The following is an 18,141-nucleotide window of genomic DNA, read 5'->3' as shown; positions in this document are numbered from 1 at the left end:
TCTCAAACTTCATTCACAGTGCATGCCTTGGATCCACCAAAACAGTTGCTAGTTCTCAGCATAACTCAAAGACTGTAACTCAAAGACAGATTCATCATTTCTGATGCAACAGTCAGTTAAAACTGCTTTCTAGTCAAAGGGGAGTTGTTACTCTTCAAACATTCATTCCTAACCTTCTGGAAATGCCCCTATTAAAAACCTTCACTTCTTTCCTCAAGACGCTGTAACCCTTCTTCTCACAAATCTACACTAAACAATTCCTCTCATACATATTTCAAAGTCTTGCTTTTCATTCGACTACTGCACTTTTTGTGGCCATGTGCAGCTTTAAACGTCTCTAATTCTAGAGATTTTAGGGGTTAAAAAACACTCGAGGCCAACACTGCTCTTCCCTGTGAAAGAAGGGAAAGATACAGTTAAGAACTGCTTCCTATCACAAGTCTCCTGAAGAAAATAAAGTCAACAGCAGTCTAACATCAACAAACTAGCATGCTCAGAGTAAGTTTTCATTATGAAATCTCATCGTTTTACTAACACATTCTTTGCCTGGGAAGTGGGCAACAGAGGACTTACAGGGAATTTAAAAGCCCCTCTCTCTGCCCAATGATGACGCTCTCACAGCACTGTGCTACACAAAGAAAGAATGTGCTCTTTACTGTTTATCTTCCCCGCAAGGCTCTCTACTTCAAATATCTCAATCATGGCTGGGGATGTCTCTACAGAAATCCACCTCAATGTTCAAAGCACAAAACAAAGCTCAGAGGAATACAGCACCTAAGATGAAAAAGGGATGAAAGAACCTACAGTCCTTTTTTCTTCTATTAATAGGGCACTGGTGGATTCGGGAGAGACGTAGAGGCAGGGAATATTAGTGGATGAGAAAAAAATAAATACCGGAGGAGGAGGAAAGAGAAGGTAGGCTGGTAGGCTTTACTATTACTTTACTTACTTACTTTACTTACTTTATTTATTACTTTACTTACTTTACTATTACCTTACTTTCCTGACAGTTTCAAAGCATTTGGGGGGAGGGGGGGAGAGGAAGAACCTGTTATTTCACTAAAGAAAAAGCAACACTGTAAGAAGAATTGCATCTCAATTATTTTTTATTTTCAGCTCTATCCCTGCAAGCCAGCCCACTTAAGCTTTTACATCACTTTCCTATCTTACTACCTCTATGTTGGGGTTTGGGACTTCAAACAAACACTTTTTTGTTCTTTTCCTTCTTCTTCTGGAGGGAAAAGATGGCACTGATTTGCTTAAAAGTACGGATGGGGAAAAAAAAAAAGTACGGATGGAAAGCATTATCTTGAGGAGTAAATGGGTCTTAATAACAGAACTATGGATTTCTCTATCCCTTTGACTGTCAGCACACCACTAAAGGCTAAATGAAGGCTCAAGAGGGAGGTAACATCCCCCTTGTCAAGTCTCTGTTTCCTTGCTCCTGCGATATTGGCTTTGCCAAGTAACCCAAGTCCCGTAAATACACATTACAGGTCTCTCCAAACTACTTCTATAAAATAAGATCTTGTTTGACCAACCTTATAGAGCCATCATTTATTTCTACAGCTCCTGAGATGCTCTGCTGCTCTGTCTGTCTACATTCAGAAGGGAACTAAAATTCCAAATTTCATTTATTCTGGGCCAAAAACCAGACCTTTTGTCCTCCTTCCTAGACATGTTGCAACTTCAAGTTGACTCCTCTGCCTAAATTAGTGGCATATGCTTTTGCTCTTTTAAGAAAGAAAGAAAAAACACCCCTTTTTCCCTTATTGAGGAAGGCACCTAACTCTGATAAAGGCCTCTGCTGCTGCTGCTGCTATGTCGCTTCAGTCGTGTCCGACTCTGTGCGACCCCATAGACAGAAGCCCACCAGGCTCCCCCGTCCCTGGGATTCTCCAGGCAATAACACTGGAGTGGGCTGCCATTTCCTTCTCCAATGCATGAAAGTGAAAAGTGAAAATGAAAGCCCTCCGTTGTGTCTGACTCTTCGCGACCCCATGGACTGCAGCCTACCAGGCTCTTCCGTCCATGGGAATTTCCAGGCAAGAGTACTGGAGTGGGGTGCCATTGCCTTCTCCGATAAAGGCCTCTAGGAAGATGCTAAATTGCCTTGACATGTTTGCTGCTGCTGCTAAGTCATGTCAGTCGTGTCCGACTCTGTGTGACCCCAGAGACGGAAACCCACCAGGCTCCCCCGTCCCTGGGATTCTCCAGGCAAGAACACTGGAGTGGGGTGCCATTTCCTTCTCCAATGTGTGAAAGTGAAAAGTGAAAGTAAAGTCGCTCAGTCGTGTCTGACCCTTAGCGACCCCACGAACTGCAGCCTACCAGGCTCCTCCGTCCATGGGATTTTCTAGGCAAGAGAACTGGAGTGGCTTGCCATTGCCTTCTCCGCTTGACACGTTTAACAGCACCTTATTTCAGAGAACATGTTTGAACCTCCAGCCGTACCCCAAGGGCAAACACACGGAGCCCCCAAGGGGGCAGAGGGGGAAGCCTCCAGGAGGAATAGGCAGACTTTGCAAAACTGACGGGAGGGAGGAGAGGGGACAACTTTCAGGACTAGAAACAGGAGGCAGTCCAGATGCTGCGACGCCGCCCGGGCCCCGGGATGAACCGACGCCCCCGCGCCCCCGCGCCCCCGCGCCCAGCCCTCGGCCGCGTCCTCCCCCCACAGCCCCCAGCGGCCCGGGAGCGCCACACGGCCCCGCGGCGCCGGTCGAGCCCCAGGGCTGGCGGAGTGGGCGCGGCGCGGGGTAGGGGGGCGCGGGCGCGGAGACCCAGAGGGTCAATCCCGTCCGCGGGCATCGGCCCGCCGCGGCGCCCAGCCCCAAACTCGGGCTCCCCGCGCCGCGCCGGCCCGCCGCCCGCCCCGAGAAAGCCCCGAGACACCCCTCCACAGCGCGCCGCCCAAGCCTTTGGTTTCGGCGGTGCCGAGAAGAACGCTCCCCGAGGAGGAGGGACCGCGGTTGCCGGTGCCTCCTAGGCACAGGGTCAGACCCAGGAGCGGGCAGCCGCGGGCGGCAACTCCTCAGTCCCCGCTCCCGACTCCTTTTCCCGCTGCGCCGAACGGGAAGGGGCCTCCACGACCCGGGACTCACCTCACACCTCGGGGCCGGGCTCCCGGGAGGCTGCGGCGCCGGCCGGGAGCGGCCGCGGGTCCCTCGGCTACACGGAGCCAGCGAGAGGCGCCGGCGAGCTTTCGCGAGTGCCAGGGCGCGGGGGCGGGCGGGGGCGGGGAGCATGCGCACGCACGTACGGCGCAGGCGCGCTGCGCCCGCTCGGCTGCGCGCTCGGGTTTTGTGCCCAGCTTCTGGGTAGCCTGAGAAGGCTATGGCAAGCCACTCCAGTACTCTTGCCTGGAGAATCCCATGGACGGAGGAGCCTGGTAGGCTGCGGTCCGTGGGGTCGCTAAAGGTCGGACACGACTGAGCGACTTCACTTTCCCTTTTCACTTTCATGGATTGGAGAAGGAAATGGCAACCCACTCCAGTATTCTTGCCTGGGGAATCCCAGGGACGGGGTGGGGCCTGGTGGGCTTCCGTCTCTGGGGTCACACAGATTCGGACACGAGTGAAGCAACTTAGCAGCAGCAGCAGCAGTTAGATTACCAGATACATCATATATATGAAATTGCTGCTGCTGCTGCTGCTAAGTCGCTTCAGTCGTGTCCGACTCTGTGTGACCCCATAGACGGAAGCCCACCAGGGTCCCCCATCCCTGGGATTCTCCAGGCAAGAGTACTGGAGTGGCTTGCCACTGCCTTCTCTGATTTGAGTGCTACCGGGAAGCTGGACTGGAAGTCCCGGCCCGCCCCCGCCCGCCCCCGCGCCCTGGCAGTCGCGCAAACTCGCCGGCGCTCCTCGCTGGCTCCGTGTAGCCGAGGGACCCGCGGTGTGAGGTGAGTCCCGTTGGGAAGATCCCCTGGAGAAGGGGAAGGCTGCCCACTCCAGTATTCTGGCCTGGAGAATTCTATCGACGGTACAGTCCATAGGGTGGCAAAGAGTCAGACATGACTGAGCGACTTTCACTTTCACTTTCAAGTATATGCTTGACTCACTTTTCTAAGTATAAGATAACTTCATTTTATATTTAGACCAAGATTTGGCAACCATTTTTTGTTAAGGGCTAGATAGTAAGTATTTTCAGTTTTGCAGGCCATGTGATCTCTGTCTCAACTTAGCTGTAGGCAATACATTATATGTGGCTGTATTCCTATAAAATTTTATTTGCAAAAATAGATGGTAGGTTTTGGTCTGGGGGCCATAGTTTGATAAAACCCCCCTCTTAGATTTTTAATGATGGAAAGGGTCACAGTCATTCTTTTATAAATAAGAGAGTTGATGATTTTATCAGCATTATTCATCATAGATGATGTGCTTTTGATTTTACAAGTATTTAATTCTTCAAGTCATATAGTTTTAGGATTACTGACTCAGTTAAGAGGCTATTTAATGTCAAGAGAAGATATACCATTTTAGCAGTCGTTTACATAGAATATAATGGAAATGGTGCCTTTCTAGGATTGTGCAACATGGTAGTATTGTATCGTTTCTATAATCCCCTAAGAGAGCTACCAACAAGCTTGACTTAAAGTTATAGGTAATGCTCATAATGCGTTATAATCCTATATTTATAAACCATGATACATATCCTTTAATTTTTGCAACTGCACTGTAATATAAGTATTATGCTTATTTTATGAATGAGGATACAAAGTCTCATAGAGCATGAGCAATGTGCCCCAGGCCGTGTGAATTAGGCAGAAACGTAAATGCCTCTCCTAGCTGCCACACTACTGTTCTTCCTAGGGCAGGACATTGTCTGACTTTAATTGTGAGTATGTGTATGACACAGACTATATAGGTACATAAAATAAATACCTGTAAGCTCAGGATTGGTGACTTTCTCCCGTGAAATGTTATCAGTTGCCTCCAAAGCTGAATGAAAGAATTTAACTCATTTGCACATATCATAAGAAGACCAGGTAGAAAAAGTGACTCTCTGGAAGGTAAGGAGAAGCTTGCAGTTGATAGAAAGATGAAAGTTGTTTTGCAGCCCAAAGAGCAATATGGAAAAAGATATTGAGGCAGATGTGAGAAAAGTTGAAAGCAGTGCTAAGCGCCTCACCTTAGCAGAGCAGACAGATGATCACTGAAACAGCATCATCAGAGATTGCCCCTCTCTGCAGAAGCGTCCTCACGTTTGAGAGCAGTCTCCAATAAAAGACACACAGGTTGATTAAACCATACTAATTGCTACTACTTTTACAGTTAAAACCTGTAAGGTTATGACCACCTTGATCTGCCTAAAACTGAAGGTTCAGTATTACATCGAACCAAAGAATTAAGAGTTTAGTTCCCATACGGAGTTGTGCGTCTCTTGCTCTGTAGCTGCTGTATGGCTGTTCTTGGGCCCGTTAAACCACTGTAGACAGTTTGCAGGGGTGAGGTACTGTGGTGCTTCCACTGATGCTGGTCCATCATGGTTATAGTCGCTTCCTGCTGATCTTCCATTAAAATGCTCACGAAAAGCTCAGAGAGACAAAATAGTGTGTGTAGGTATGAAGAATAGGGAAGGGCTGTTACATTCAGAGGAAAAAAAATGTGATACCAAAGACTATGGACTTCAGAGTCAGAAGATCTGAATTCAGATGCATGCTCTCAGTTTTAACTTTGAATAAGACCCATTTATTCCTGGTCAAGCCTCGATTTCCTTATTTGTAAAATAGGAACAATAGCAAAATCTCCCCATGTTCCTCATAGCCTTATTGTGAGCCGCAGCTGATGAAAAGTTTGTGAAAGCCTTTATACAATGCATTATGCATTTTAAATTTAGTATGCAAATGTAGCATATTATAGCTTTAATTCTGCATTTTAGCTTTGCTGAAGAACATCATCTGCCTTTGGAATTTTAACCATTAAATCACTGAATTGAAAAGTTAATAAACTGTAGAATTTAGTAAATTTGAGCTCTACATGGAAGCAACTGAATTTAGTAATTTTATCTTATAATATTTATTTCAGTGTTTTGCATTTTGGTAAACATGTGAGAGCGTAGGAAGTCCTATTAGATAGCCAATCTCTGTCTCTAGAGGGCACCGAAGGACTCAAATGTTTACCTGAATCTTGCTCTGGGTATGTATCGATATTTTTATTTTACTTTATTTTTCAATCTTGAGAATTTCTTATAACCCTCTTTCTGCCAAAGAATACTAAATTATTATGAGAGGTTTGTGATAGAATCGATGTGAAATTCCCAAGCACCTAACGACTCAAACAGCCCTTTTTAAAATTGGTTATATGGCTACTTTTCTCTTGCCAGGAATCCTTGGTAGAGCTTAACTCTATCATTACCTCATCTTGTATATGGGAGGTACTTCTTTGAATACCTATACTTCAGAAGTATTTGGCTGTAAATAATTTGATGACAGAGAAAATCGGGTCAACAAATAAAATATCTTCTTAAAAGCCAAGTGATGTAAACAATCAATTTTGCTTCTATTTCAAGTTATAGAAGATAAAATAGAAAGTTTTAATGGCCAATTATAAGACAAATGAGAGCTGTGCATTTCTTAAATGGTACATGGCATAACCTGAGTCTGTTAGTCCAGTATGAGTTACAAGTTGCCGACATAACTTAAAACTAGTAGGTGTAGTCCCTGCGATTTAAGATGATATGTACATTTGTAGTGACACTAAATATTACTTATTGTGGGTAAGGGTGAAATTAACCCCCTGCATTATTAATCATGTCAGGATTTTGTTCTGTACTCTGACTTGTTGGCCTCCCAGTCCTATATTTCAGGGGAGAGGGCTGTTGCGGAGGTGACCAGGGGCTCCTTGGGCAGGCCCCTCTTTAGGGCTTGCAGCGTTTTGCTCAGGTGAACATGTTCCTGTCACACGCTAGATTCTTAGGTCTCAGACCTGGGTTTGAATCCTAGAACCACCACTTACTGGCTTGATATTATGTAGATTTTTCTTTTTTACTTTCCCTAAACCTCAGTTTCCTCAACTATACAATGGAAATTAATATTACCACCCACCTCAGAGAGTTGTTTTGAGGATTAAATGAGATGTTGCATATCAAGTTCAGTACTTGACACAGTGCATATAAGTCGTAATTTCCTTTATATTTCTCCTTCATGAGTATAAGTTGATGGCAGTTTTTTCCTCCACTCTTGCTTATTCTACTGGTAATCCTGTATAGGTTCATGAAGGGTTCCTGGAGAGTAAAGTTCAGTACCTGACACATACAAAGTACTCAGAAAATACTTTCTGTTATTACTATAAGTTTTGGTTCTTAATTTATATATTCAGAGACGTGATAATGTCATTATGTTCAAAGGAGGGTACAGTGTTTGGGGCAAATAGATTTTCACTGATATTTTTATTTTAGTACAATCTGCCTCTTCTGTGAGTTTTTAAGATTATTTTTAAAGTCCTCTATAATTTCATTTCTATTTTTGTAAGTTGGACTATTTGCTTAATTGAATCAGGGACAATTTTTAATATATGGAGACTATAAATTATGGAATCTCTTTTGGAAGCTAAATATTGGTTTATAGAAATAGCTGAATAAATTTTGAGGTAAAGTTGGTTTATCTTATAGAAGCTTTTTGCTCTGACAAAAATTTATTGTCTAGCATGCAGAAGATAACTGATTGTTAATAAATATTTATTGACAGTGATACTAATTCATCAACAGTTGCTTTATAGAATACCTTTAAAATTGGGCTCTGATTTCTGTACATTCTGGGCATCTTGATTACTGTACATTTCTAAAAGGCACTTGGAGATTGTTTTCTGCTTTGAAAAAACTATGTTAATAGACCTCCCAATGGCCATTCTAGATAAGCATTCTTCTACTTTTGATCATCTCAGAAGCAGATTGAGCCTTTGCAGGCATCATGAGTGTCACAGTCACAGAGCTTCAAAGTGGTTTAGCAAGTCTGTCCTCACAAGTTTCTAGTGAACTTTGTTTTCACAGTATGATAAAGTTATTTTGCAAAGAAGACTATTCTATTTTAATTATCCCTAAATTATATATATATATATATATATATATTTCTAGGTTGCTAGATTGTCTTGAAACTATGTATTTTATTTATTGCAAAGGAATTTATCATAGAGTGTATATAGATTATAGTTTTCTTTATATTTCTCCTTCGTGCTTATAAGTTAATGGAAGTTTTTGTTTTCCCTCTTCCTTATTCTCCTGGTAATCCTGTATAGGTTCACGAAGGGTTCCTGGAGAGTAAAGTGTTTGTTTTGAATAGTACCAATTCATCAAGTCCATGTGAGAGAAGAAGTATTGACCTAAGGATATATATGCTTTGCTTTCTTCCATTTTTAATTCTTTTGGTCTTCATTCGTGAGCTCAAGAATCTGTTTGTGCTTTCATTCCTTGCCAACATATCCATGGCTGTCAGTCTTGTGATAATTTATCAGTATGTTGTAAGGGTAAGTATAACATGTTTTTAACTATGTCGTGTGTTTTTTAACAAGTAAACTTTTTTTTTTTTTTTTTTACTTTAGAGGTAAAAGTGACGATGAGTAAAGACCCTACTTCATATGTGTCACCTAGGAGATAATCAGGTTTTCTTTTGGGGGATACTGCTTAGCTGAAGAAGTATATGGCATAGAGGATGAAAGCATAGGCTTTGTAGTCAGATCTGGTTTTGAATCTTGGTCAGTATGCTTCTGAGCTGTATGGTGTTGCCTCAGAACATAGTAATGCCTGCCCTAGAGTTGTGAGATTCAGGACCCTGCCCTAGTACACTGCCTAACAGGAAATAAAGAACTCATCAAAAAAAAAAAAAAAAGAACTCATCAGTGTCTTGTTTATTCCTTTAAGACTTAAACCAATCACAGGAGATGGGAGTCTAGCTGTGATGTTATGATTTTCTTTCACGCCTGAAGCTTTATTTGCCGCTGCAGCTTCAGCTCACTGCCACTACCCTGGGCTGTAATCTCTTTCTGCAGTGACCGCAACTGAGTTCATCATCAGTAGTCTGGAGATATTTAACTCAGTTTCCTTAAAATAATCTGTTGAGGGGATCCAGGGGATCTGCAAATCCCTTAAAATTATTGATAAGATTCAGTGTTTCTATATGTATGTGTGCATTTTCCACTGGGCAGCTGTATAGTTTTCATCTCTCACTGGGGCCAATGACTCAAAAAAGGTAGGGAATCCTTGTTTTGTTCTTTCCTGATGCAATTAGACTTTTTAGACATTGCTGCCAAAGTAGTTGTCCTAAACGCTCCATTAGCACTCCGAGACGAGTTCTCTTATGCTGAGTCTCTGTTTTGCCCTGTCTGAATTCCAAAGCCCATGGACTCGTTGTTATAGCGCACGTGAGTGGAAGAGGAGAAGCAGGAAGACCTCTTAAGATTCTCTAGAGTTCCTGACCCCTTGGTTGGACATCGAGGAGTTAGTGGAGCAGAAACGCATGTTCCTTAGGTGGAGGGAAGCTTGTGAGCCTTGGAGGACAGTTTGGTATTACCCAGCAGCCCACACATTTTAATTTTCCATTTTGACCCTAACGTGTTTCTCGTCATGTGTCACCATCATGTCGCACGGTTCTACTTGTGCTTCAGGTTTTCTCAGTTCAGTTGCTCAGTCATGTCTGACTCTTTGCAACCCCATGGACTGCAGCACGCCAGGCCTCCCTGTCCGTCACCACTTCCTGGAGCTTGCTCAAACTCATGTCCATCCAGTCAGTGATGCCATTCACCCATCTCATCCTCTGTCATCCCCTTCTCCTGCCTTCAATCTTTCCCTGCTTCAGAGTCTTTTCCAATGAGTCAGTTCTTCACATCAGGTGGCCAAAGTATTGGAGCTTCAGCTCCAACATCAGTCCTTCCAATGAATATTCAGGACTGATTTCCTTTAGGATTGATTGGTTGGCTCTCCTTGCAGTCCAAGGGACTCTCAAGAGTCTTCTCCAACACCACAGTTCAAAAGCGTCAATTCTGTGGCGCTCAGATTTGTTTATGGTTCAACTCTCACATCCGCACATGACTATTGGAAAAACCATAGCTTTGACCAGGTGGTGGACCTTTGTCGGCAAAGTGATGTCTCTGCTTTGTAATACACTGTCTAGGTTGGTCATAATGTTCCTTCCAAGGAGCAGGCGTCTTTTAATTTCATGGCTGCAGTCACCATCTTCAGTGATTTTGGAGCCCAAGAAAATAAAGGTTTTTCTAGACCCCTCTTCGGAGAAGGCAATGGCAAGCCACTCCAGTACTCTTGCCTGGAAAATCCCATGGATGGAGGAGCCTGGTAGGCTGCAGTCCGTGGGGTCGCTAAGGGTCGGACACGACTGAGCGACTTCACTTTCACTTTTCACTTTCACACATTGGAGGAGGAAATGGCACCCCACTGCAGTGTTCTTGCCTGGAGAATCCCAGAGTCGGACACGACTGAAGTGACTGAGCAGCAGCAGCAGACCCCTCTTATTTCCCCAGTTATCCCTGTGCTGCCACACTTCAGTGTCTTTGTTCATCCTTTTCACCGGCCTCGAGTTCCACTTCCCGTCTGGTAAGGCAGAGAACACAGGCTGGTGAGGGGACTTGGGGTAGCTGGAAGAACTAGCCACTTTGGACCCAGACATCTTGAACAAGATGTGCAGACTGTAAGTCTCCAGATAGTGAGGGTTGGAACAAGGCTCTGTGAGTCAGACCAAGTCATCGAAGCCAGAGTCCAGGCTTGTGCACAAATAATGAGGGTGAAGGCAGTCGTCAGGTCAGAGAGTCAAACACCGAAACCAGGAGCTGGGGAGCCACGCAGGGCTATGAGGCGGAAAGCCACAGTTGGGCCGTCCTAGAAACCAAAAGAGCAGTGAAAGTGGAGTGGGATGAGTTTCACTGGACACTGCCAGCAGTGGTTGATAACTGATCGCATGGCTGTCAGCTCAGGTGTTGAATGTGCTTGCGTGTTTCCTGCTGTGGCAGGAGCCATGCCCGGTGAGAACAGCCTGGGCCTTAGAGGTGGAAGCAGTAATCAGGAGCGTTTAGCTCAGCTGGAACATATGGGCTCCGGGAGACAATTGCTTCTGGCAGTAGAATCCTGACAGCTTGGCTACATTTAACATAGGATGCTTAAACTTTTTATTGAAAGAATTATTCACATTTATAATCCACATTTGCTAGCGTGAGGCTCATAAGTATATGATTTCACTCTTCTGCTTTAAATTGTTTCAAACAAGTAAGTAACTTATCTTATTTTTTCTTTCTTCTCCAGAATATGCCAGATCCCCACAACCTTCCAATAGTGGCTGGTTGGAAAAAATACCCCCTGTTTTTTGGTACTGCTGTATTCGCTTTTGAAGGCATAGGAGTGGTAAGGATTTAGTCTTTATTATTATTTTTTAAAATCTTAAGTCAACACAGAGACTTACTTACATTTAAAAATACATGGTTTTCTTTCCTGTTTCTGGTTTTTTTTTTTTTGTTGTTGTTGTTGTTTGTTTCTATTTTTGTATTCCTAGAAAATGATTTGCATTTTGGTATGATAATCTTGAATTACAGTTTAGTTCCTCTACTAACCAGGAGTTCATCCATGTTTTATCTTGGATAATTTTCTTAATAAGTAAAATGAGAGCATTAGAATAGATGATTTTTAATATTTTGTTGTGAAAATTTTCAAACCTATATAGTGTGATGAACTCCTCTGTAAGCATCACCCAGCTTCAAAAACCATTAACTCATGGTTAGTTTTGTCTGATCTGTATTCACTGTACTCTGTCAAGTCTGGGTTATATTTAGACAGAAACCAAATGTCATATCTTATAGACTAGATGATTAGAAATGAATTGAAATTGTTATAAAGTTTACTATTACATAAGAAGGGTCAAACATAAATTCTTTTTAGATTTATACATATCATTTGTTTTGTGAAATGATGTTATCATGAAGCTACCAAGAGATACAAACATTGTGAGGATTCTGAGATCCTAAATATTTCCATTCAAGATGCTTCCAGTTCAGGGACATCCTTGTGGCCTAGTGGTTAAGACGCCAAACTTCCAGTTCAGGGGGTGCGGATTCAGTCCCTGGTTGAGGAGATAAGATGCCAAATGCCATGTGGTGTGGCCAAAAAATTTTAAAAAGGTGCTTCCCACTCATTGAAAGCCTAGAATGTATAGATTTGGGCAAAATAGAATATTGCTGTTTGTGTGCTCAGTCAGTTGGTCATGTCCAACTCTTTGTGACCGCGTGGACTGTAAGCTGCCGGGCTCCTCTGTCCATGGAATTTTCTGGGCAAGAATACTGCTCTGGGTTGCCGTTTCCTCCTCCAGGCGATCTTCTCGGCTCAGAGAGCAAACCTGCGTCTCTTGTGTGTGCTGCGTTGGCAGGTGAATTCTTTGACACTGTGCCACCCGGGAAGCCCCCCTACTACATCTGATCTTGGTCAAAAGACCATGTCTTTTTGTCTTTTCATACTGTTCATGGGGTTCTCAGGGCAATACTGAAGTGGTTTGCCATCCTCTTCTTCCTGGTCCTTCTCCAGTGACCCAGACCCTAATACTGGGAAAGATTGAGGGCAGGAGGAGAAGGGGGCAACAGAGGACGAGATGGTTGGATGGCATCACTGACTCAATGGATGTGAGTTTGAGCAAACTCAGGGAGACAGTGAAGGACAGAGAAGCCCTGTGTACTACAGTCCATGGGGTCGCAGAGAGTCAGACACGACTTAGCAACTGAACAGTGAAAGGCCATAGCTTATATTTCATAGTCTGATGTTTGGTGTGGGAGCAGAACCACTGATAAACATCTGTTTGTATGAACCACAGACAAAATAGAACTGAGACGATTTTATGCGATTTTAGTTGGGTTTCTGCTCTCTCTGAATTCTCCTTTACAGAATTCTTACTAATTCTTAGAAGCTCCATTTATCCCTGTTAGAGACATAATTGTAGATTTTCAATTCTGCTTTAACTAGTAAGCTATAGTAAAGCTATTGGACATTTCCAGTTAACGTGTTGTTCCTCTGACATCTCAGATTCAACAACTCTGAAGTCTGACACATACTTTTTCTTTTTTGTATAAAATCAGTTTCACTTTCTCATTTCTCTCTTTCTTTTAGTTTTACTTTTGGTTGCTCAAACTTGAAACACTGGAGTATTTCTTTTCAATGGGTCCCTGGTTTCCCCATTCCAGTCAGCAATTAAGACGTATTGAGTCTTCTTTTTGTATTTCCCCAGATCAGCTCCATAAATGAGGTTATGTGTGAAACAGGTGACGCTGCTTCACGCAGATGGAGCCTCCGTAGTGTCCGTTTCCTTCCCTTCCTCCTTTCCTGGCTGCACTGGCACCATCCTGACTTTAGCTTCCCCTTTCAGTCTGGGTTTTCTCTGAGCATACGACTCGTGTACTCTTCGTTTTCTGTTACTCACTCACAGTTCTCACATGGACCTACCCAACTCACCTGAAAAGCGGAGATAATATTAGTTATTGTCTCATGACGTTATTGTGAGGACTGTGTGAGATCCTATATGCTAAGCTTTTAGAAAAATAACCTGGCACATTGTAAACACTCAGTAAATACTTATTATTACTTAGTGTCTTTTACTGTGTGGTCAAATTTGTATGCCCAAAACCTCCAGAGATTTGCTTACAAATTTAACTTTTAAATTGGCCCTTTTTTTAAAAAAAGTCCCCCCCCCACAATAATGTAAATACTTATTCATCTCATTGGGGCTTCCCTGGTGGCTCAGACGGTAAGGAATCTGCCTGTAATCAGGAGACCTTGTTTCAATCCCTGGGTTGGGAAGATCCCGTGGAGAAGGGAAAGGCTACCCACTCCAGTATTCTGGCCTGGAGTATTCCATGGACAGAGGAGTCAGACACGACTGAGTGACTTTCACACTTCACACTTTCGTCTCATTAAACTGACAGACGACAGATGCACATGGATAGATAGAGAAGCAGTTGCAGACATGTGTGTACTTGGGTCAGTGTGTGCACGCATGCCTACTAACTGTGTCTGCTGAGAGAGCTGAAAGCAGTGGCACCCAGGAGCACTGAGCCCACTTAGCACCCTGATCTTGAGTTCTAAATCTGATTCTCCGGCAAAGGAAACAAAGATTTTTGGAGAAATGGCTGATGACAGGACGGAAGCAAGTAAATTCAAGGTGTGTCTGGAGCATATTGTAGTGCCAGAGAGTATGTGTGTGTGTGTGTGTTGGTTGCACAGTTGTGTCTGACTCTGAAACCCCATGGACTGTAGCCTGCCAGGTTCCTGTCCCGTGTTTTCCAGGCAAGGATACTGGAGTGGGTTGCCATTCCCTTCTCCAGGGATCTTCCTGACCCAGGGGTTGACCCCGCTTCTTGCATCTCCCGCACTGGCAGGCAGGTTCTATACCCATTAGTGCCCGCTGGGAAGCCCTGGCAGAAAGTAGGGAAGTGCTCAAAAAACGAAAGAATAGATGCACATCAAAAGGACAAAGGACCTCACCGGATAGAACTCATGAAGACCGAAGCTGGAATGGTAGTAGTAACAAAATAAGCAGTAGTAAACTATAAAACAAATATATATGAATCCCTATGAATACATATATGTGATTAAATAAATAAGCACACAGGGTAGATTTCCAAATAGCTTATGTAGATACTATCCTCGAGGACTTGTAGCTTAATCCCCCCAGTCCCTGGAGTGTGGGCTGCCTGTAGTGATTTACTTCCAATGAATAGAGTATAAGGAGGAAGGAAAGAACTTTATAAGCAGAACTTTACTGGTAAACACTGCCTTAACCAGGGGATCAAAATGAACTTCACCAGCGATGAATCATGTTGACAGCATGTGTTAGGAAGGGCATCGCACTTCCATGGTGTACTTTTCTGAAACCTATAATCCCAATCTGGCCATGAGAAAGACATCAGACAACTAATAGAGGGGCAGTGTGCCAAATACATAACCATGCTCCTCGAAACTGTCAAGGTAATCAACAGTAAGGAAGGACCAACAAACTGCCCCAGACCCGAGGAACTCAGGACACATGATGGCAAAATGCACGGTGCTGTCCTGGCCGGGACCCTGGAGCAGAAAAAGGACATTTGTGGGAAAACTGGTGAAATCCAAACAAAGTTTGGAGTTTAATTGTAATGTCCCAATACGGGTTCTTAGTTGTAACACATGTGCTTTGGTTGTGTGAAATGTTAAAAGGAGAAATTGGTCAGGAGTGTGTGGGAGTCTTCTGTTTATCTCTGCATCTTTTCTGTAAAATTATTCCGAAGTAGAAAGTTTATTTTTAAAAATACCTGACAGTTTTGCGAAGAGCTGATTTCAAATCTTTTTATTTTAGGAATTTAAAAAATCTGTAGTGTGGAAAAATATGTAATATTTAGAAAAATACATCAACGATTATGTGTTACATATACTATAGAAAGATTAATCTGGGCACCTATCAGGTGGGTGCTATATTGTTTTCATTTACTTGCATTCTCTTCTTAGGTCCTTCCACTGGAAAATCAAATGAAAGAATCAAAACGCTTCCCTCAAGCATTGAATATTGGCATGGGGATTGTAACAGTGCTGTATGTCACATTAGCTACTTTGGGATATATGTGTTTCCACGATGATATCAAAGGCAGCATCACTTTAAATCTTCCCCAAGATGTGTGGTAGGTAGACAAGAGTTTCTTAACCTAATTTGTATATTTTATAAATATAATTTACTAGTGTTTTATGATAAAGGGGTATTTTTAGTTTTATGATTTAAACATTTAAAATCTTTACTGTGGTTTCTTTATTTGTGTAATCTAAATTTTTTCATAATCTTCAGAGGAGATCATCTGACTTTTTGTGGCATATTTTTAAAATATTAAAAATTACAGGTTGTTCCAAATTTGGATAACAGGTGAAACATGAATTCTTTTAATATGGACTCAGTTTAATAAAAAATTTAATACTATCCTCCTGCCAAAAATCTAACATTCTGGGTTTCTGATAAAATCATATAACCCATCACTTATGGCCTTCATGGTTTTAGTGGTCAGCTTTAATACTGTATGTGCCTGAGTCCTTTCTGAACACAGGACACATTATCCAGTTGACCCTTGAACAGCAGGGGTTTGAACTTCATGGGTCCACTTATATGGATTTTTTTCAGTTAACATGTTAGAAAATTTTTTGAGATTCATGACAATTTGAAAAAACTCACAAACTGCATAGCCTAGAAATATAAAAAAGCTATGTCATGAATATATAAAATATATGTAGTTGTACCTGTAACATACAAGATATGAGTTAATTGACTGTCAGTAAGGCTTCTAGTCAGTAGTAGGCTATTAGTAGCTAAGTTTGGGGGAAATCAGAAGTTATATGCAGGGTCAGACCCCAACCCCTGCATTGATCAAGGGTCAACTGTAAATAGTGTGGTATATCTTAATATTCTCTTTAATATTAGAACCATATTCTTCTAAATGAAGCAATATGTAGAGTCTTTTTCTTCTTCCAGAGATTGATCTTTGGAGATTTAATAAAGATATTGGCAGTGGTTATGATGTAGACTCGCTCCCTTATTTATGAAATGGAAAGTAACTCCTTAGTTTTGATAAATGCAAAGAATAAATGCTGACCTAATATCATGCGGCTCCTTTAGCTGTTTGGATGGAAGTCTGTGAAACCTTAAATATTTTGACTGGCTTCCTGATGAGAGTTTGATTGCTATTCAGTAGTCATGTGAACCCTGGGTCCTCATTGGAGGCCAAAATGTTGTTAGAATAAGTGTGTGTAGGGAACTGTTTATGATAGGGAGAAAGTCCCTAGCGTAGTTTCCAGTTGCACAAGTCTCGCATATGCCGTGTGTTTATCTTTTTTTTTAATTACAGTTTTACTTTAGCTATGATATATTTAGGAAGGCATTCCAAGATGGAACCATTTCAGTGTTATACATTTGTTTCAAGGTGGAGACCTGAATACAAACCAGACGTGACTGTTTTGCATTTATTTCATTAACCTGTTTTATAGTTGATATTATAATTTTGTTTCCTTCAAAAGTGTTCCTTTTTTCTTTTTTGTAATAGTTTAGTATGGAGTATAGACAAACAGCTTAATATAAGAGGATCAAGGCTAAGAATTACGGTAGTTTAGTTTCTCTTTCAAAGATAGTACAGTGTCTAGAAAACAGAATCATACATTTCTCCACTTGAAGTAATGTTTAGACTAAATCCTAAAAGCAAATTTATAAGTAAAGTTGACAAGTAGTATAAGATGTAGGTGGGGAAACATCTCAGAATTCTCCCCTACCCTTATTCACAAACGTATCTAAAGAAAGTCTTAAGGGGGAAGATACCGAGATGGGAGTGCCTGCGCATCAAGTTAAGACGCTCCTCTCCCCAGGGAGCTGGGAACCTGGCGAAGTAGCAGTGGACATGGAGGTGGAGGGCATGCTTTTGGTTTTCACAGCTAAACCTCGAGGGGGTGGTACTGTCCCTGCAGTGGCTCTAATTAATCCTTCCCTTTTTCTGCACCCACTTCCCACCTTAGACTTGTTCCCTAATTGCTGTGGCTCTCCAGTTAGAAAGGAACTCATTATAAGCCTTAATTAAAAACAGACTATCAAATAAAACAACCCTCCACTTTCATGTTGTGACTATTTTTTTAGTCGACAAGATCATAGTTTCTGTTCAGGAAAGCCTGGTTAGACACCTGCTTTTTATTTAGAAGGGGGAGCCATGTATCCTCGGAAGCAAAAATCTGTACAAAACAGGAAAGCAAGTCAAGATACTCCCCTTTAGAGAACTGCTGTTGAGTAACACCTTCTTGTGCAGACATGCCTTTTGTGGCCTACAGTCTTTATGGTCTGCAGCTGTGCGTGTGTGCTCACTTGCTTCAGTCATGTCCGACTCCTAGCGACCCAATGGACTATAGCCCACCAGGCTTCTCTGTCCGTGGAAAGAATACTGGAGTGTGTTGTCATACCCTTCTCCAGGGGATCTTCCCAACCTAGTGATCAAGCCCCCCGCCCCCACCCCATCCCGTCTCTTACATCTTCTGCATTGGGAAGCGAGTTCTCTGCAACCAGGACAGTTAAAATACTAGCCATGGCTGAGGGATACTGGAGAGAAGGCGGTTGTCTTTTATAATGATAATCTTCCAAAATGAGAAGTTTGGACTAGGATAATCATGGGG

At 42.6% G+C, this 18,141-nt stretch overlaps 1 protein-coding gene and 1 pseudogene across 3 annotated transcripts in view; one reads left to right on the top strand and one right to left on the bottom strand.

The window, feature by feature from the left end:
- Nucleotides 1–3,240, bottom strand: part of LOC148773944 (ferroxidase HEPHL1-like) — a 122,510-nt pseudogene extending 119,270 nt beyond the window's left edge. The window contains exon 1 of the transcript XR_016036398.1: nucleotides 3,105–3,240. The product of XR_016036398.1 is annotated as a ferroxidase HEPHL1-like (transcript). The remainder of the gene's footprint in view (nucleotides 1–3,104) is intronic.
- Nucleotides 3,241–3,313: 73 nt separating this feature from the next.
- Nucleotides 3,314–18,141, top strand: part of LOC148773943 (neutral amino acid uniporter 4-like) — a 32,856-nt gene continuing 18,028 nt past the window's right edge. The window contains exons 1-5 of one of the 2 annotated variants that reach the window (XM_088832074.1): nucleotides 3,314–3,904; nucleotides 6,030–6,140; nucleotides 8,238–8,465; nucleotides 11,248–11,346; nucleotides 15,460–15,629. In XM_088832074.1, the coding sequence (XP_088688200.1) occupies nucleotides 8,334–8,465; nucleotides 11,248–11,346; nucleotides 15,460–15,629 (401 nt within the window). In that variant the 5' untranslated portion in view covers nucleotides 3,314–3,904; nucleotides 6,030–6,140; nucleotides 8,238–8,333. The remainder of the gene's footprint in view (nucleotides 3,905–6,029; nucleotides 6,141–8,237; nucleotides 8,466–11,247; nucleotides 11,347–15,459; nucleotides 15,630–18,141) is intronic. The other variant, XM_088832075.1, reaches the window with a different exon arrangement.

This window comes from Moschus berezovskii, chromosome 25, assembly GCF_049115385.1.
Source record: "Moschus berezovskii isolate FMDL1 chromosome 25, NW_MosBer_1.0, whole genome shotgun sequence".
In the NCBI taxonomy this organism is placed as follows: domain Eukaryota; kingdom Metazoa; phylum Chordata; class Mammalia; order Artiodactyla; family Moschidae; genus Moschus; species Moschus berezovskii.
This window is presented reverse-complemented; position numbering and strand designations above follow the sequence as displayed.